At 46.9% G+C, this 20,972-nt stretch overlaps 1 protein-coding gene across 1 annotated transcript; it reads right to left on the reverse strand.

Moving 5' to 3' along the window:
• Window positions 1-1,153: 1,153 nt before the first annotated feature.
• On the reverse strand, window positions 1,154-2,506 carry LOC120659143 (BTB/POZ and MATH domain-containing protein 2-like). Its single transcript, XM_039937192.1, has one exon. The coding sequence runs from the start codon at window positions 2,504-2,506 to the stop codon at window positions 1,154-1,156; it is 1,353 nt and encodes a 450-aa protein (XP_039793126.1).
• Between the last annotated feature and the right edge of the window lie 18,466 nt (window positions 2,507-20,972).

A 20,972-nucleotide genomic window follows, 5' to 3' on the forward strand; every position in this document is an offset into this window, starting at 1 on the left:
GGCAGAACGCCAGAGGCGCGCGGCCGTTCTCTCTCAGGCGATCACGTCGTCAGTTGTAGACCTGCAAATCACGCCTTCGCGTGATCTTCCAAACGAACTACCAGATTTATTGGTTTTGGTTGTTTTTTTTTTGTGGAATATTGGTTTTGGTTGTTGATTATATCGCACACCCTAATTGTACTAATTATCAATTTTTGCCCAGTTAGTATGCAGCAAGAAATCACTTTTGTAAATTACTGCGTACAAGAGCACAATGATCCAAGCATCTTGAATCGTCATTGGAACTCCAGAAGAACACCACTATCCTCCATGGCACAGCTGCTCCAGTACAGGTGCACAATGGATGCTGCTCGTCTTCAAAATCGCAGAAAGCACATAATTAAATTGAATGTGATGCTCCAAATGGGTAGAAAGACGCGCATAGAGGAAAGGAAAAAGTCCGATTTATACCTTCCAACTATCGTAAAAGTCCATTTTAAATCTTTCAATTGCAAAATCGGACAACAAAAACCATCCAACTTCGAAACCGGACGGATTGGCTCTTACGGTAGTTTCGAATGTGATTTTATATTTTAAAAATAAAAAAATTCTAGTTAGATCTAAAAAAATCAAAACTAATTTATTTTACATTAGAAAAAATAGAAAATTAGTACTAAAAATTGTCTAAAATATAACCTATCTATTATTGCTCTATTTGAATCTTAGTTATTCAAAAGAAAATAGGCATAACCACAAACATCCAAATATTATGAACATAAAAGAATTAGATCTGAATAACTTACAAGTATAATGCCACTATATAGTTACATTTTTAAAACTTTTGATTCTTATTTCATGATTTTTTAACTTAAAATGAATTACTTATGAATTTTTAGTTGAAATTTGAATAGTTTTAGTTCTCACAAAATGGAAAACCACCTAATTGGCTAAATTTGTCTGGCTTCAACAGTTGGATGGTCTCTATTATCCGATTTCATAGTTGATGGTTGAAAATTGAACTTTTGTGATAGTTTGAGGGTGTAAATTAAACCAAACTTTTTACTATAGGGAAACATAAAGCTCACAACATTTATTGAAAAATGACAAGTACCACACGATTACAACGTATGCTGAAACTAAGAAAAGAGTGACCTCTGCATCTCTAATGTTTTTTTTAAAAATACCAAATAAACACCAAAAGAAGCATCTGGAAACAGCAAGCAAAAATGAAAGCTTTGATGAGACGCTTGCTCCTCGCCATCCTTGTGTCCAAAATCTCAACGATCACATCCTTCACGGCAGAGGGGCTGCTTCTTGCCAGATTCTCAATGTCGTTCGTCGCAATGATCGCCCACGCGTTGGCTCTAGAACCGATGAACCCTAGGCACATCTTCTTCATCTTGCAGCACTGGTACTGCTCCGCTATTGCCAGCATCAGCAGGACCGTGCTCACGCCGACATGGCTGCACAGCTTGTTCTCCGTCAGTGACTTGAGATCCTTCAGGTTGTACCGGCCGGCGGCGATGAGGAGATCCTCGGCGAGCACGGCCCCCTCTTTCAGTGAATTCATGGTCATCTCCGGCAACGAGTCGGTGTACATGAAATGCAGGAGGGCCTTGAACGACTCCGGGTGCATGTCGCTGATGCGCACGTAGCTGGTGTCCTTCTCCTTGGTCGGGCCGAAGAACTCCTCCTTGAAAACTGCCGACTGGGCGGCGAGCACGGACTTGTGCGCGGCGAAAATCTTGCCGCCGACCTCGAACTCCACGTCTGCCCCTTCCTTCGTCGCCAGGAGGCGGCCTAGATCCGCGTGCAGCCCGGACAGCGGCGGCGCCCTGGCCCTCAGGACGGGCGGTTCCGGCGGCTGCTGTCCCCTCGGCCCATCAGATGGCGCCGGCGAGGTAGATGACGGCGGTGGTGCTGGCCTCCCGACGGATGGATTCACCGGGGCAGGCGTTGTTGGCGGCGGTGCCTTCTCGCAGGATGGACTCGAGTGGCTAGAGAGCGTGACGACGACACCTCGGCGGCTGGCTCCGAGCTCTGGCCGACTGCCCGCCGGAAAAATGGTGAGGTCGCATTCGCGTCGGATCGCGAAGCGATCGCCGCTCTTGAAAAACTCCACGAAGTGCTCGCGCGAGACGAAGCGTTCGTTGCCGCACGCGTCCCCCTTCCGGCCGAAGGCGGCGGCGACCTTGCCGGACGTGAGATACCGCGCCCGGCCTCCCACGTCGCGCATCATCAAAATGAACACCACGTGGACGTCGTCCCCGGCTGCGGCGGCGGCGGCTGCCCCGCCGCCTCCTTCATCTTCGTCCATCTGGAGGTAGAGGGACATGAACCCGGTGGTGCCGACGAGCCTCCCGTTGGGGTAGAGGACGACGCGCCAGGAGTGGCCGCCGACGTGGACCGGGGCAGACTTGATGCAACTGCCGTTGGCCAGCTTCGTGGCCTCCGAGTAGGAGCCGACGGTCATCGTGAGCACCTCCTCGTCGCACGGCGGCGGCGGCATGGCCGTCGACGCCGGCATGGCAGATCGAGCGCAAAGAGACGCGGGCGCGCGCAAGCTTAGCTTCCTAGGGCCGGCGATGGAAACGATAGGAGTTCACGAGATTCACGCGAGGATTTTATCACGCAGGATCCAAGCTAGTGTCATTTCGGTTTCCGTGCAATATATATATATATATATATATATATATATATATATATATATATATATATATATATATATATATATATATATATATATATCATTTGTATATGGTATATATAATAATATAAGCTTGTTTTTTTCCATGGTATAAGACTGTAATTCCTTCCCTACGTGGTAGGCATAGACCATGTCGTATTCGTATAGTAATTATAGTAGAGGTGGTAAAGAGACTAAAAAATTTAATAATGTAAGATCTTTGTCGTGTGTTGCACAAGACAAAGGCTTTACCATGTGGAAATATGTTTTTGTCGTGTGCCAGAATTTTAAGCAAATAATACAGTTTATAAAGATATCAAATTGGATTACGATAAGAGTACTAGATAAGTCAATCTATTATCACCTCGAGTACTACTTGTACTCGCGCATTGTGCATCCTTAACAAACAAGGATAACACTTAAGAAAAAGAAGCGATAGTAATCGAGCTGGTATCTTCTGTGCATTAATTAATATAAATAAATCTTCAAACGCCAAGTCTCGTTGCATCGATCGTAGAATACGTACGCATACGTCGCCGTCACGCTTCGAGAACTCTCTCTCTCTCGATCGATTATTCGGCGGCGATGTCCCCGTTGTACGCGCCCTTAGCTGCCGGTGCCGAGGACGATGACCTAATCCGCATATTGCTCCCGGAGGAGGTGACCATGTCCAGCATCGCCGCGAGGTCAGTCGACACCGGGCACCACATGCTCAAGGTGGAGGGCTACTCGTGGCTGAAGTGCACGCACGGCGACAACGGCAGCCCCCTCCTGTCCGGCGAGTTCAGGGCTGGCGGCCACACCTGGAAGATCCGCTGCTACCTCGACGGGGCGCACAAGGAGGACGCCGGTTTCGTCTCGGTGTACCTGTCCCTCGCCGACCCCGGGAGCACCGCCGTCCACGCCGAGGTTGAGTTCGAGCTGGTCGACCAATGGCCGCTGCTGCCGCTCTGGTGCCGGCACCGGAAGCGCTTGCAGGTTTCCCCCTTCCAGCCGGGCAAGTCCTGGGGCTTCCCTAGGTTCATCGGCGCCGGGGACCCTCGAAGGTGGCGACTCCAGGTTCCTGAAGGGTGACTGCTTCGCCGTTCGGTGCAAGGTCACCGTCGTCGAGGAGCGGGGCGCCAAGGAGGAGGAGGTGCAGGCGGAGGACATGGAGAGGATGGGTGTGGTCTTCCTGTGCAAGGACGGCTCGTGCAGCAAGCTCCACCACGCGAGGCCGGCCCAGACCTTCATGGAGGCGTTTGCTAGCTTCTGTCTTTCCATCTGTGGATAAGCTAGCTAATCTATACTAGTAGTAGTGTGTTTCTCATAATTAGTCAACAACTTTCCTTGTTTTGTGAAGGGGGGTGCTAATGGGCTTCGGACCGGGGCAGGCTAGGTGTTTAGGCTTGGATTTGGGGTGCCCTGGGCCCTTTTCGAGGCCTGTTTCCTAAGTGAGTTCTGGGCTCCCGTCCATGGTTTTGAGCATTGTGCAAAAGTAGTTAATTTAGGTCCATTTTCCTTCAAAAAAAAACATTGTTCCAAAACCAGATACATATGCAAAAATGGGGTTATTTCATGTGCCAAGTGGCGGGTTAGTATAAGAATGAGTATGAAAACCACACCAAAACAACACTAAAAGGTGTCATTAAAGAGCGTCAACAGGTTTATTGTCGCCCCTGGTGAAGATCTGAAAGAATATCCATAAAAACTTTCTTTAAACCAGGATTTCGGCCAATCAAAACAGAGGCCCCACAATCGAGTTGAGGTTTAAGCTCATCATACACTACTTGGCAAGAGTAGTCTTGCACAATCCCCCTCCAACAACTGATACAATCTTCATCATCTCGTGGGGCACCTCGTCCCACTAGGGTGATGAGACCATTGATATGACCCCACCCCTTGAATTATCAATACCAATGAGCTGCTTCACCTCTTTCTACATAGCCTCAAGATGAGGATCAATTGCCAAAGTAGCATAGACTGCATCCATCATGCATCTATTTCAGATTTAACCATGCATGTAGCCTCTTCCTATTATGATCAAAGTATTAAGATATCCAAACTCATTAGCACGAGGCAACTACCAGCTAATATGAAATGCACAAACATACCAAAATGTGGCCCTTCATTTCCTAACGAACCGAGATTGAAGTATGTGACCTGCAGAAAGCAAGTATATTACTCAAACTGGGAGTTAACCAACAGTAAAATAAATCAAGCAAGAGAATCTATTCAGTACCCAGAAGAGCAACATAATATAATCAAGAAAAGCATCAAAGTAAATAAGTTTTAAATCTGTAAGTCCAAGCTGAAAACAGTAAAAAAAAACAGGCCATTCTCATATACATTAGAATGAATAGGTTACTGTCTTTTTATCAGACAAGCAGTAGAATGCAGACAATCTCAATATTTTTACTCATCTGTATGTGTGACTGCACATAATAGTTCAGGTTCTGGCTCGGATTCTTGTTCTTGTTCTGGCTCCGAAGCAGTAAAACAGAGTATCAACAAAACTCAGGTCAATGCTTTCTACATGGCATATATGATATATCATAAAAATAATCTGCTCTCATAAATTTATCAATACAGTAAGTAGTTAGGGAGCACCAACATTGACACAAATGACATGTACATCATCAGCTTACTGCAATTGCAAGTGATAGAGCATCCAATACATATATAATGAGGTCATATACTAAATGTATAAATCAAGATGTTTGGTCAGATACTTACCACAGCTGTCGAAGCAAAAATCTCCACAGTTCATCAATGAGCTGAAAGAATATCAAGGACATCGGTAGAGCTGATATTGTATCAACCACTGTATTTTGTCAAATAAGAAGAAAAAACATTAGTAGCTTACATATTCAAGCTGAGAAATTTTTTCTCTTAGCTCAAGTTTAGTATGAGAAATATTAACCATCATTGCACATGTCCAATGCCTCGGCTCATGTTTAGTATGAAAAAAATTAGCCATCACTGCACATGTCCAATGCCTCATCTCAAGTGTAGCATCCAAAAAACATCATTGAAAATGTCCAATGCCTCGGCAAAATTATAGAATGAAATAAGAAAAATCATCATTGGCATTGAACAAGTGCTTAGGCAGAATGAAAACTATTATCATCGGCATGGACAAGTGCTCAGTAAAAAAATTTGTTCTCAGATGTATATCGGCATGCACAAGTGCTTAGTAAAAAAATCTTTCTCAGATGTATCTCACACAATTGGCATCGACAGCAACAAATAAGTCGTACATAGTCACCAGAGTAAGGGAGGAGGGGACGCAGGAACAAACAAAGGAGGGGAAGATGGGCCCTTTTTAACCACAACCTGTAGACCAAACAGAATTGTAAGTTTTTCTGCACCAAATGCTACCAGCAATGAAATGTTATAAAGAAACTCAAGTGATAGAAGGTTCAGAAGGTAATTCATGCTCCAAGTGTATTCAATACCGGAAAAAGGATTAACAAAGATACACCATCATACATCATAGCAATTGCCAGAAGCCAAGGTGCAATAAGATGATAAAGAGAAACATAGCAGCAATATAGTAATTAATCTTGATACCACATAAAGCTGGTACAGGTGAAAGAAATTATATAAACAAGTAACCAAAATAAACTTTGGAACAAGAAAGATCACCGGGTTATATCTAGTGTTCCCTGGGAAAGCTTTTTACTGCTGCATCCCATGAACGTGCATTGAGAAAGACGATTATCAATGAAAGAGCAACATAATGCTTCCTAGAACAGATCTATATTCATGTTTTATGATATATCTTCAGCAACAGAGACGGTTATCAATGAGTTTTCGCTCAATTGTGCATGAATTGCATCTACGATTAAGCAGAATTTAAGATCAGGATGAAGTGCAGAGGGGCACCAAAAGAAGTGAAAATTATTGGGTCCTTACTATCAGTTTTTTTTATTGACAGTAGGCTCATGTCCAAATAAAAACTAAGACATGGATCCACAATATAATTCAAATAAGTACCAGATGGATATGCAGAGATCATACTTGCATAAACATGTTCAGAACAAGAAAGATGCCAAACTTTTTGAGCCATATAGAGAATATGTTCGGTCAACAAACAAATGTTCTCAACAGAACATCCAAACTTTTTGAGCCATATAGAGAATAATTTCAATACAGGTCAAATGCTTGTTTTATAGCTGTTGTCGGTCGAAACCCACCGGCGAGCAGCGACAGGCAACACGAAGAGCCGGGAGGTTGCCGGGGCGCTGGCAGGCACTGCTCCCTCGTCGACGGCCCGCAATTCCAGCACATGCCGCGGCTTGAGAAGACGCAGGGCGTGCCACCTGACCTATACCCGATCAGGAAGGTGTGGACGTGCTTGCGACGATTAGCCTGCATACACAAACACATGGAAACATAAGTCCGAGCCGTGGTCGGCTCCCCGGGACGACTCTTACATTGGCTTTAAAGAGCCGATCGAGTCCCGGTGTCAGATCGGATCTGCATCTATCCAGATATTGATGAATAAAGCAAATGATTGTAAAGCTGCTTCAATTAAATCTAGTCAATCCAATCCACGATGGTAAAAGCTTCACTGCTAGATCGGAACATCCTACACGTGACTGGGCCTAACGATCGTAACAGATAACTAAACCAAAACCCAAAACAGAGGCCTAAGAACTAGCAAGAGCCGATTCCCGGAACAATCCCTATTAAGGCTAAGATAAAGCATCTAGTACACCACCGGATCATCCAACCCGTTTGCAAGGCCTAATCTAACAGATATTACGCCAACTCTTAGAGATAAGAGCAAACCATAACAGATTAGATCTACTAGATATAAAAGAAGCAGGGTGTTGTCTCTGTGCAACTAATTCTATGCGACAAGAACTAGTATAAGATTAAAACGTGAATGCACAGAGACAACATGATATTCGTAGATGATAAGCAACGAAGCACAACAGATCCACTAAAAGCCATGCTACGAACATCAGGATAACTAGCATTACTCGCCATAAAAAATGCTTCAATACGAGTAATACCAAGGTAAAAGCAAGAACAACGCTGCCCTGATCGCGTGAAACGATCAGGGCAACATGGCGCTTACTTGGATGAAACCCTAGGATTAGGGGTGGCGATGCGCCGAGATTGTTGTTTGCGAGACGTGATGACGTTCTTATTTTTCATGAATAACATAGGGTACATATTTATAGTTCGGAGACTTGGGAAACAATCTAAGCTAAGCTTGTCCCGATCGGACTCTATCTCTAATCTTAAACTAAATCTAAAGATACATGGCCCATGTGGCCCAAATGCTCACGCAGGAGCCGATTTACAAGTCTTCTTTAATCTTCTACTTTAAGCCCATCTTGCTTTCGGTCCATAAATTAATCCTGTTAATTTACGGCGATAACACATGCCCCCTGGTTTTGGCAATGATAGTTCCAAAACCAATCCGTCTCTTCATCTTCCCGTTAATGCTCATTAAACACACTGCAACCACCAAGGAAGATGCAACGTCTCTGCAACTGGCTCCTCGCTGAACGTGAAGCTGCCGATCTGTCTTCCATCTTTTCACTATTTAATCTCACCCTGAATCGGCTCTTCTTCACGGCAAAACTCCTTCTTCCTCCCAAAGCCAGTAGCGCAGAAAACCCCAATCCTTCACCAGCCATGGCAATCTCTTCTTCCTCTGGCTCCAACTCCTTTGGAGATTCCTCCTCTTCCTCCTCTCCCTCTTCTTCTTCTTCCCTTTCCGCCTCCTCCATTGATTCCATCCCGGAGAGTCGAGAGCCGACTCCCGAATGGGACCCAACAGCAGCCTACGAGGCACTGGCTCCTCTACACTGGGATGCAGAGGAGTTCGACTTCGGGGTCGTCTCCAAGGAGGACGAGCCTGAAACTGAAGGAGAAGAAGACCTCCAGTTTCTATTCCAAGAGGAACTGAAGAGCAGTGAAGACGACGCCTTCTCCTGGGAGGGAGCCGACTCCTCCGAAGAGATCGACTCTTCCTCCAGCGACGATACAGCGGCAGGAGATAACCCCCACCAATTCCTCAAAGCCCCCACGGAGGGGAGCGAAGAAGGAAGCAGCAGCAGCGGCGGGCGAAGCAGCAGCAATGCCGAGGACCACGGCAACAGCAGCAGCGACGACGACGATGACGACGGCGGAGACGCACCGGCGCGAAGCCCGAAGCGCCGTAGGCATTCAGATACCTACGACTGGTAGATGTAGGCAATACTGTAGTATCGTAGGATCACAAAGCTGAAGGATTAATTCCTTTGTAACAATCGGCTTTCCTTGTAATGAACTTTCCTTTAATGAAATCAATTTCTTTTAATTATGTGTGTCCGATTACTTTCCCAAAAAGCCGATGGCAACGCATCAGGCTTCTATAAATATCCAAGAGCCGACAGAATTTAAACTAAAAGCAACCCGCACAAGAGTAGAGTAATATTTCCACCTTGAACTGAACTCTTGAATCTGAGCATAATTCGAAAACCCAGTTCTACAAATTCGAGCAAGAACTCTCCAAGCACCCGGAATTCGAATCAGAACCCACAGCAACCAAACCCCAAGTCAATGGATCTGAACCATGGCAGATTCTAAAGCTCAGACGACAAACTCTGCAATTGACGATGCGGCAATCTGCAGCCTGAAGGTAATATTCGGCCTAACCCTTTTAGTTTTCTTCAGCTTAGCAAGCCTCTGAAACTTTAAATCCTGAAACCTGACACCGTATGCATACTTCTGAATTTCTGAACTTCAGGTGTCAGACATCCTTTTGCCGCATCCTTCAAACCCAAAATCCTTTTGTCTTGGCCCACGAACTCATGAAAACCCCATAGATTTAATCTCTAGTGAAGCAAATAGGATCCCTTTCGTGAGCCAAAGCGCTGATTTGAACCTTTAGGCCGACTGCTTAAGAGCCTGGCCTAATCCTCCTGAGAGCTGGATTACATGGTATAGCAGAGTAGCAAAAGCTCATATGCCCTTGTGGCAGGATTTGAACATAGCCGATGCACTTAGTTTATCATTGTCTACACTTGACAAAGATGAAAATCTTCTGAAAACCATCGGCTATTTCTGGTCCGATGCCCTGAACTGTTTCCTCTTTGGTCATGGACCCATGACTCCCACTCTGCTAGATGTCACCATGATCACTGGCCTAGACATTGAATCTCCTAATCCAGCTGCCCACAAAAATGGCAGAAGTCCCCTTTAAACTTTCTTCCAAGGCAAGCTGCACAAACTGGGGCACTTACATGAGTCAGCACATGAAAACAAAAGGTCCAGTGACTGAGAAGGAACACACAGCCTTCTTAAATCTTTGGCTAGAGCACTTTATCTTCTGTGGCCCTTCTTTAGCTCCAACTAAGAACTATCTTCCCTTGGCCTATCACCTGGCCCATGGCAATCACATCGGCATAGGCAAACTTTTCCTTGGAGAAACTTACAGATATCTCCATTTGATAACATCTAACTTGCTTAACCAAAAGAAACTAAGAACTGGAGGTCCTTGGTGGTTTATTCAGTTGTGGGCACAACTGTACTTTCAGCACTAGATTCCGAACTTCCAAGACCTGACCAAGAACTCTTTTCCTGATGAGAGTGGCAAACCAATTAGATGTACTAGCTATGACCAAGCTTTATTTAGTCTTCCTGGCAGTAAACTGAATTCAGCAGATGCAGCAAACTGATTCAAAATCTTCTACAAGGGACTGGACAATCCACTCTATTTCCCATTCACTGAATCTGAATCCTTTGAGAATCCAACTGCCTTCAGATTAGATAACTTTGCCGATGACGATAGCACTCGGCATCTGTATTCTTTAATGATCCGACCTGGCTTCCTTCCTGTCGGCATGAGCACCTCCAATAGAATCATCAAGCCAGGTTATGAATCCTACCAACTAGTCATAGCAGTTCGGCAATTTGGCCTAGGACAGGTCCCTCCCCGCTCCCATATTCCCCACTTGGTGGAGAGCAGAGCCGATCTGCCAGATGGTCTCACCAGCTCAAGATGCTACAGCATGTTCGATGACCTCCACATCCCAATACCAGCCGATCTATCCTTTGATCCTTCATCAATCGATTTTAACACATGGTGGGGAATGTGGAAAACCCATGTTTTCAGAAAAGCTCTAGGCTCTCGACTACAACAAATTGATCCTGAATACAAAATCCCCAAGGAAGAGGTACTGAATTTATGTATTTTACTCTTTCTAGATCATCCATTCCTTTACTTGACTAATCCTGATCACTCTGTTAGCAGCAACAGGATGGTCCAGAACCTATGACCAGCAACGGGGAGCCATTCTACTTTCTTCCAACTGCTCCTGATGTACTCTTCTGCAAAGGATCACCATCAATGAAGAAAGTGATAATGACTACTCAGCCAGACTTACTCCAGTCGGCTTCCAAACGAAGAGAAGCTTCTGCAAGCGTTGCCTCCCGAGTCTTGACCAAGAAAAGGAAGATGATCACAAGGCGAGTCATCAAGAAATCAGTACCAGCTTCCCCGAGTCCATCAGAGTCTAACACCAACCAGGTAACTCATCATCCCAAAACTTCTTCTTCATTGTACACACATGTACTCTGGTTGACTGTAGTTCTAGTTCCAGGATGCAGCTGAAGACATCCCCAATGCAGAAAGCCCAGAACAATATGAGATGGCTGCAACTCCTAATGCACTGATGGAGGCAAATGAGGAACAAGCTGATACAGTCGATGCTCTTGATGTCAACACAAGCTCCAACAGGACGATCGCTCTTGAACCGCCCAACACTTCTTCTTCAGAACAGGTAACATTACAAAACCAATTCTGAAACAGCCGATAGCTTCATAAACGCACCTTGCTCTAACTTCAGATATGTCCATAGGGCTTTGATATTTCATGTTTGCTTTCCTTTGACCCATCATCAATGGGTCTGACTGCCCCTGGAGCCAAAACACCATCTTTGTAGCAATCGGCTAACTTGGAACATCAGCTTCAACTCATCAAGGATCTACTATCTGCTCCGATCACTGCTCTGGTTGATGAGTCCAGCAAGATAAAAGAAACTCTTGAGCAGATAGAAACCCAGCTTCCAGAATCACTTCAAGTCAAACTTTGGCCAGCTGGCCATCTCCCTTTCTTCCGGGCAGAGGTGAAGGCAGCTCAACAAAGAATAGAAGCACGTCGTTCTCAAGTTTCTCTGAAAACTGTCATAGCTCAAAAGTGCAAAGCCCTCAACCAAAAGAAAGCAACTCTGGATGCTAAAGCTGACGTGTCTGCCAACATGAACCGACTTGACCTCCTGAAGAAAGAACTGGCAGAACTCGAAGAAAAGGTTCGTACCACCAAAAAGCTCATCCAGGCTGAGGAAGCTTCCATTGCAAACTCCGAACAATAAACCCAGGAAATTGCCGAGCAGGTACAAGCAGAGTTTGCAGAGATCAGCACCTTGAGTCGGCAGATAGTTACAGGCGATGACAAGGATGACGAAGCGATCATAGCACGAGCAGACTCCGTCCGCACAGAAGCCATCCATGCCATAGAAGAATTCCTGAACCAATTAGATAGGCTCAAGAAACAATTAGTAGTGCCTGTTAATCCTGGAACTTGTGACTGTTAAAAACATCTTAAGTCGATGGTCGCACATCGGCTATCTTGCTTCTCATATGTATTTTTACTAGCCAACTCAACGTGTTGGCCTCTTATTCATTTTTTTTTGCTGGCCAACTCAACGTGTTGGCCTCTCATCATTTTTTTACTGGCCAACTCAACGTGTTGGCCTTTCATCATTTTTTTACTGGCCAACTCAACGTGTTGGCCTTTCATCATTTTTTTTACTGGCCAACTCAACGTGTTGGCCTTTCACCAGTACAGCCAGATGGATCTCATCGGCTCTCGTTACTCGCTTTCCCATATGCTCGGGAAGTACTTCTTGAGGTGTTGACCATTGACAGCAACAGGAAACTTGACGCCGTCCAATTCCTCGAGCATGTATGCATTCCCAGGCAAAACTTGATCAATCTTGTACGGCCCATACCAAGTCGGAGACCATTTACCAAACTTTTTATCTTTAGTTCCCAATGGCAATACTGCCTCCCAAACCAAGTCTCCAACCTGGAAATTCTTTGGCTTGACCTTCTTGTTGTATGCACGAGCAACTTTCGCCTTATTTTCCTTGATCTTCTCTTTATGAGCTTGATGAGGCTCTGGTTGGATGCTTCAGCCTGTCCATTAGTTTGGGCATAATATGGAGATGATCTGATCAGCTTAATTCCCATGTCATTAGCGAACTTCTTGAATTCCTCTGATATAAAGACTGATCCTCCATCGGTCGTGATGGTCTCAGGGATCCCAAATCTGTGAATGATGTGCTCTTTGACAAAGCTGATCACATCTTTTGACGCTACTGACCTCATGGGCACTGCCTCCACCCACTTTGTGAAATAATCTGTAGCAGCTAAGACCCATTGGTGACCCTTGCTAGACGACGGGTTGATATGACCAATCATGTCCATGGCCCAACCTCTGAATGGCCACGGTTTGATGATAGGATTCATTACTGATGCTGGCACTATCTGAATTTTGCCAAACTTCTGACATGCCTGATATCCTTTGTAATATTTGATGCAATCTTCAAGCATAGTGGGCCAGTAATAACCGATCGCCTAATCAGCCACTTCATCTTATGAGCCGATTGGTGAGTACCGCAAGCTCCTTCATGAACCTTATGCAAGAGCCGATTTGACTCTGAAGGTCCCAGACATTTAAGCAGTAGTCCTTCCAAGGTCCTGTAAAACATGTCATCCCCTATCAGAACATACTTCATGGCCTTGAGTCTTATCCTTCTGGGTGCCCCCCGAGCCGAATCCTTCAAGTAATTGAAGATATCGGCTCTCCAGTCTCCGGGTTCTAGAAACTGAACTTCTACATCGACTCCATCGGCTGTTTTCTTGTACCCAGAAGCCATCTGTGCCAAATCATTGGCTTCATTGTTTAGAGTCCTGCGTATCCAGTGGAAATTGATGTACCTGAATTGTGACATCAGCTCACGGCACTGCATCCATATCGGAAAAAGAGTCTCGCTCTCACATCTATATTCTTCCGTGAGCTGAGAAATCACCAGCTTCGAATTTCCAAAAATTTCCACCGCTTCTGCACCAGCTTCGAGGAGAAATTCCATCCCTTTGCAAACGGCTTCATATTCCACCAAATTATTGGTGCATGGGGCAGTCATCCTGATGGAGAAGGAGTAAGTCGCCCCTCGAGGCGATACCAACAGAATTCCCACACCGCATCCATCATCACAAGCCGATCCGTCAAAGAACATAGCCCAAACACGAATGAATAGTGCAGCAATATCAGTGTTGATCCTATCTGTAACAAGATCCGCCAGTGCCTACCCTTTGACCGCTTTTGCAGGCTGATATTGAATATCGAACTCTGACAATGCAAACATCCATTTTCCAAGCCGGCCTCTTAGGACAGGAGCCGACAACATATGCTTTATGACATCCGATTTGCATATGACAATTGTTTCCGCCAAGAGCAAAATATGACGAAGCTTTGTACATGTAAAGAATAAGCAAAGGCAAAGCTTCTCGATTTCAGGATACCTGGTCTCGGCGTCCAACATGCGCCTGCTGAGGTAGAAAATCACCCTCTCCTGGCCGTCGTGCTTCTGGACTAACACCGAAGCAATGGACGTGTCACCCACGGATAAGTACACGTAGAACGACCTATCTTGCTGGGGAGGAACCAACACTGGAGGTTTTGACAAATATTCTTTGATTTCATCAAAAGCTTGCTGCTATTCTACCCCCCAGCGAAACTCATCATCGGATTTGATCTTCACTAAACCCATAAATGGTTCAATGCGCCCAGACAGATTAGAAATAAATCGTCTGACAAAATTAATTTTACCGATGAGCTTCTGCAACTCTTTCTTCGTAGTAGGTGGCTTCATCATCTTCACAGCTTCTTGACTCTTCAGGCCGATCTCGATTCCTCGTTCATGCACCAGGAATCCCAAAAATTGACCGGCCGACACGCCAAAGGCACACTTCTTTGGGTTCATCTTGAGCCCAAATCTTCGAGTTCGTTCCAAAACTTGACGCAGATCTTATAGATGCCCCCCGGCTGATTTGGACTTGACCACAACATCATCAATATAGATCTCTACCAGTTTGCCGATGAGATCATGAAAAATATAATTCATGGCACGTTGGTACGTTGCACCGGCATTTTTCAGGCCAAAGGTCATTACCAAGTACTCGAACAAGCCGACCGCGCCTGGTACTCTGAACGCGGTCTTGTTCACGTCTTCTGGGGCCATGAAGATCTGGTTGTAGCCGGCATTACCATCCATAAAACTCATCATTTTGTGGCCGGCAGCTGCGTTGATCAATGTTTCTACAACAGGCATCGGGTATTCGTCCTTTGGCGTAGCTCTGTTGAGATCTCTAAAATCGACGCAGACACGCCATCGGCCATCCTTCTTTTGCATCAGTACCACGCTGGAGATCCATTCTGCATACCGGCACGGCCTGATGAACCCAACATCCAACATCTTCTCCACCTCTTTCTTGACTTCCTCTAGGACTTCGGCCTTCATCTGACGTGCTCGTTGCTAGAATGACCGAAACCCTTTCTTGAGCAGGAGCTGATGCTCGACGATTCTTCTGTCTAGACTGGGCATCTCAGTGTAATCCCACGCGAAACAATCCCGGTATTCTTTCAGCAGTGCAATCATCTCCTCACGCAAGACCGGATCCAACTTCTTGCTGATAAATGCTGGCCGTGGCTTATCCCCAGGACCGATGTCAACCTCTTCCAAATCATCAGCTGACGTGAACCCGTATCTCAGCTTGCCATCGTCTGAAAAACCAGCTGCGAACACAGGCGAGTCTTCGTTATCCACAAGATCAGCGGCAAACACAGGGAGATGACAAGAAAAATTATTTGGCCAACCGCATGGGCTGGCCGCTCCTATACTCCCATTACCATTCAAAACCAAATAGTCAAGGAATGGCCAACTGCCAGAGCAGGCCATTTCATGTACATGATGTAACAATTCCGACCCCAAACAAGATTTTTCTATTTTTTGGGGCCGGTCGCTTGGACCGGCCTCGCTATCTCTACTACACCCCGTAGCATGCCAGGATGCGTCTACTCTATGAGGCCAGTGGATAAGACCATCCTCAGTCCGTTTTTTGTCGCTTCGATCTGATCACAATCTTCCAGGGCGATTCCTGAGATCGGCTCTTGCCCTTCCGCATCCCAGGCGCTCATGTCTGCGAGCGAGACCTCGCTGGAGTCATCTGCATGGACCACCTCCACTTCATCGCCATCCCATTGGACTAGATACTGATTCATTGTGGAAGGGATGCAACAGTTGGCGTGAATCCAGTCCCTCCCAAGCAATACCGGGTATGTACTCTTGCTGTTGACGATGAAGAACGAAGTCGGGATCGTCTTGCGGCCCACTGTCAGCTCCACATTAAGGACCCCCATTGCCTCTGATGGTTGTCCGTTGAAGTCATTGAGCATCACATTGGTCTTGATTAGGTCGGCAGAAGAACGCCCCAACCGGCGCAGCACTGAATACGGCATCAGGTTGACTGCAGCACCGGTGTCAACCAACATCCTGTTAACGGGTTTACCATTGATGAAGCCCTTGAGATACAGCCCTTCAAATGTTTGTAGCTTTTTTCCTTTGGCTTCTCGAAGATAATCGGCTGGGGGCCAAGATCCAACTGTGCAATAGGCAAATCCTCCGGTTGGGGTGCCCGGAATTCTGATGGTAGCACGAACACCATGTTCACATCAGCTGATGGCTTCTCATCGACTTTTGCCTGCTTGGGGCGCCACTCTTTTCTTGGAGGGCGCGTTTCCACCCTTCGTGGGTGCTTGACTTGTTCCGCAAGATCCGGACGCGCTTTCCTCAGCACGTCAGGGTACTTTGCTTCTGCCTCTTCCAGATTGCGCAAGCGCTGCACTCTGTGCTTCTGCGAGCAATTAAGCCTGTCAGGACACCACTGCGGGCGATGGTACCTGTCTTCTTCTTCTGGCTCGGAGTCACCCCTGGCCGACCGCTCAACATGTTCATTGTGACGCACTTTGGGCCCCAAGCGTCGAAACACTGAAGCATCGCCTGACTGGCGTGTCCGAGGCCTGCACTCCAGACAATAATCTATAGCGGGCAATCGGGTCATGCCGGAATTCCAATAGTACCTGAAGAATGGGCAATGCCAGTGGTCACGTATAGCCTGGCGTCTTCCCAGCGTCCTCCCTGTGTGGCACTCGTACTCCTTTTCTTCCGATTGATATCGGCGACGGAGCTTGTGCTGATACTCATATTTTTCCAGGAGCCGATCGGAAGCAGGAAGCTGGTTACGGATGTGACGCACTTGCTCTTCAGTAATATGCTGTTGCCCTGACTCATTTTGATCCTGGGGCCGTTTGCCAGAAACGGCCTCTCTCCTTTGCTCGTCACGACGGCGTACGGGCCCTGCCATGTTGATCTGGAATGAAAAATTCTAGCCCGTAGGAGTGAAGTCCGACAACTCTACCACATTGGCTTGTGGGAAGGGCTTCGTGTCAACCTTCATCGTGTGTTGAGCCAGAATTAATCGGCCTTGCTTGATAGCCGATTGGATCTGACGACGCAGCTCCTTACATTCACCCGTGGTATGAGTGAACGAGTGGTGCCATTTGCAGTACGGCCTTCCCTGCAGCTCTTGTGCCGTCGGTAGCTTGTGATTCTCTGGGAGCCTTAGCTATTTTTCTTTGAGGAGCAGATCAAATATCTTCTCTGCTTTGGTCATGTCGAAGTCGAAGCCCTTCACAAGCCCCTGCTGTCTGATCCATTTGCACGGGACGGGGTTTGCCCCCCGAGTCCACTCTGCCACGGCCACTTCTTGCTCCTCGCCAGAGTCATCAGATTCATTCGCCTGAGCCATGTTTACATGGGGCTTGAACTTGTCCAGGTACAACTCAGGATGGTAAAGCTCATATGCCGTAAGCTTCTACACCATGTGTGCCAGAGAGGTGAACTCCAACTGAAAAGCCAGATCCTTGATCGGCTTAGCGAGTCCCAGAACAGCCAAATCGACTGCCTCCTTCTCTGTGATGCGCGATGAGTAGCATCGGTTCTTGACTTCTCTGAAGTGCTGTATGTATTCCGACACAGTCTCACCTCGCTTCTGCCTGACTTGGGCGAGGTCGGCAATCCCAGCTTCAGCAACCTCTGAGTGGTACTGGGTATAGAACTGATCTTCCAGCTGCCTCCAAGTTCGAATCGAATCCGGAGCCAATGACATGTACCATCCAAAAGCTGGGCCTGTAAGAGATTGGCCAAAGAACCGGACCCTCAGAGGATCCGATACTGAGATCATCCCAAGCTGCGTTAAGTATCGGCTCACATGCTCTATGGAGCTGGCTCCTTCTGACCCGTTGAACTTGGTGAACTCAGGAAGCCGATACTTGGGTGGCAACGGAATCAAGTCGTAATCACTTGGATATGGCTTGGAATAGCCGATCGCTTTCCTCTTGGGCAGGATGCCGAACTGGTCTCTCAGTATTGCACTAACCTGCTCCACACTAAGAACTCCTTGGGCCGATGGTTCAGCATTCGGCCCGGTAGCGTACTTTGCCAACCATGCTTGTTTTTCCGCGTCTGCTCCAGAAGCTCCTGGATTTACCATCTGCACCGAGCATGATGGATTGGCGCTGTCAGGGATGTAGGTGCACGTGTAGCCATGCGGGATCTCCTTGGGCGGCTCGGTGAGGAATTGGCCTTCTCCAGGATCACCGCCGATCTTGTGGACGACGTAGATCGGCGAATTTTGTGGTTTTGGGGCCGCAAATGAGAACGGCAATTGCGGCCTAGAATGCAGTGCAGCTTCCTCTGTGTGACTCCCCAAGGTTGGTCCAAATGGAGAGTACTGGTTCTTGATTATCTCCTGGATGACGCGATGCGCCACGCGCTCGAGCTCGTTCATCAGGCTCTGAGGGTGCCGATGAAGCGTATGGGCCACCATGTAGTTCATCTCCTGACGCAGGGCCCTGGTGCGCTCCTCTGATGGTACAGACAAATCTACGTTATCGAGAGCGCCTTCAGGCGAGAACCCCTTCCACTTAATGCCATGGTTGCGGGTCCTCTCAAAGGAGCCGATGAGATCGGCTTCCAACAGAGCTTTGATCTCATCGTACTTCTTCTTGTGTTCAGGAGGGAGTTCTTCATACGTGATGGGCTTGGGAGCGGGTTCTTGATCTTGAGCTCCAGACATTGTCGCATGGGACGTTGTTGTCGAGAAGTGTCCCACCGGGCGTGCCAGAATGTGTTGTCGGTCGAAACCCACCGGCGAGCAGCGACAGGCAACACGAAGAGCCGGGAGGTTGCCGGGGCGCTGGCAGGCACTGCTCCCTCGTCGACGGCCCGCAATTCCAGCACACGCCGCGGCTCGAGAAGACGCAGGGCATGCCACCTAACCTATACCCGATCAGGAAGGTGTGGACGTGCTTGCGACGATTAGCCTGCATACACAAATACGTGGAAACATAAGTCCGAGCCATGGTCGGCTCCCCGGGACGACTCTTGCATCGGCTTTAAAGAGCCGATCGAGTCCCGGTGTCAGATCGGATCTGCATCTATCCAGATATTGATGAATAAAGCAAATGATTGTAAAGCTGCTTCAATTAAATCTAGTCAATCCAATCCACGATGGTAAAAGCTTCACTGCTAGATCGGAACATCCTACACGTGACTGGGCCTAACGATCGTAACAGATAACTAAACCAAAACCCAAAACAGAGGCCTAAGAACTAGCAAGAGCCGATTCCCGGAACAATCCCTATTAAGGCTAAGATAAAGCATCTAGTACACCACCGGATCATCCAACCCATTTGCAAGGCCTAATCTAACAGATATTACGCCAACTCTTAGAGATAAGAGCAAACCATAACAGATTAGATCTACTAGATATAAAAGAAGCAGGGTGTTGTCTCTGTGCAACTAATTCTATGCGACAAGAACTAGTATAAGATTAAAACGTGAATGCACAAAGACAACATGATATTCGTAGATGATAAGCAACGAAGCACAACAGATCCACTAAAAGCCATGCTACGAACATCAGGATAACTAGCATTACTCGCCATAAAAAATGCTTCAATACAAGTAATACCAAGGTAAAAGCAAGAACAACGCTGCCCTGATCGCGTGAAACGATTAGGGCAACATGGCGCTTACTTGGATGAAACCCTAGGATTAGGGGTGGCGATGCGCCGAGATTATTGTTTGCGAGACGTGATGACGTTCTTATTTTTCATGAATAACATAGGGTACATATTTATAGTCCGGAGACTTGGGAAACAATCTAAGCTAATCTTGTCCCGATCGGACTCTATCTCTAATCTTAAACTAAATCTAAAGATACATGGCCCATGTGGACCAAATGCTCACACAGGAGCCGATTTACAAGCCTTCTTTAATCTTCTGCTTTAAGTCCATCTTGCTTTCGGCCCATAAATTAATCATGTAAATTTACGGCGATAACAATAGCCTATACAAGCACAGGTTTAGAGTATATACACCTTCGCATATTGCACGTTCTGGAGCTTATAAATAATTCTTCATCACATATCAAGTGTAAGAACTAGATTATTCAGAACAGGAACAATTTGCATAAATACAACACATCAAGGAGGAGCTAGAGGCCTTTTACCTAGAGTTTGTCTGATCAGTGAAGGGGAATTAACAATTTATCAAACCAATGCAAGGATAACCTCGGAGGTATATCATCGAACACATTACCGAAACGACCCAAGACACATCACACACCTAGTCAGGGACCTACCCACAGCAGAAAGGGAAGAGAAAGGGAGGGCATACCTGGAGCAGGAGGGGATTGAGAGGGGCCGGGATCATGGGGGGCGAAGAGCGGGGTGTGCTGGAGATTGGAGAAGTAGAGGAGGGAACAACCCACCTTGCCAGATCCATGGCCACTGAGGCTGGACCGGTAGGCGTCGAGGCTGGATCCCATCTCCTCGTTGGCGTTGACCGCACCGAGGGCAGCCTTCGGGGTCCAGAGGTCTATGGATCCGTCCCGCCTGGAGGTGGCAGCGGCATGTCCCGGTTCCACCACCGCCACTGATTTCAAACCTTAGCACCGTCACGGAGAAGAAGGCAGCCTCTAGAGAAACCCACTGAATATTTATGTGGTGAGGTAACAGCTCCAAAACTTGAAAGCAAATCAACGGTAGGTAGCGAGAATACTCCACGACTGAAGCTGGCGAGTTAATAATGAGGTAGCTTAGCTTGATGATGAGGTCTTGTGACGTTTGAAATGG

Source organism: Panicum virgatum, chromosome 2N, assembly GCF_016808335.1.
Source record: "Panicum virgatum strain AP13 chromosome 2N, P.virgatum_v5, whole genome shotgun sequence".
NCBI lineage: Eukaryota > Viridiplantae > Streptophyta > Magnoliopsida > Poales > Poaceae > Panicum > Panicum virgatum.

Bases quoted from the DNA above. Each gene is read 5' to 3' on its own strand.
- LOC120659143 (XM_039937192.1), bottom strand. From the start codon at position 2,506: ATGCCGGCGTCGACGGCCATGCCGCCGCCGCCGTGCGACGAGGAGGTG.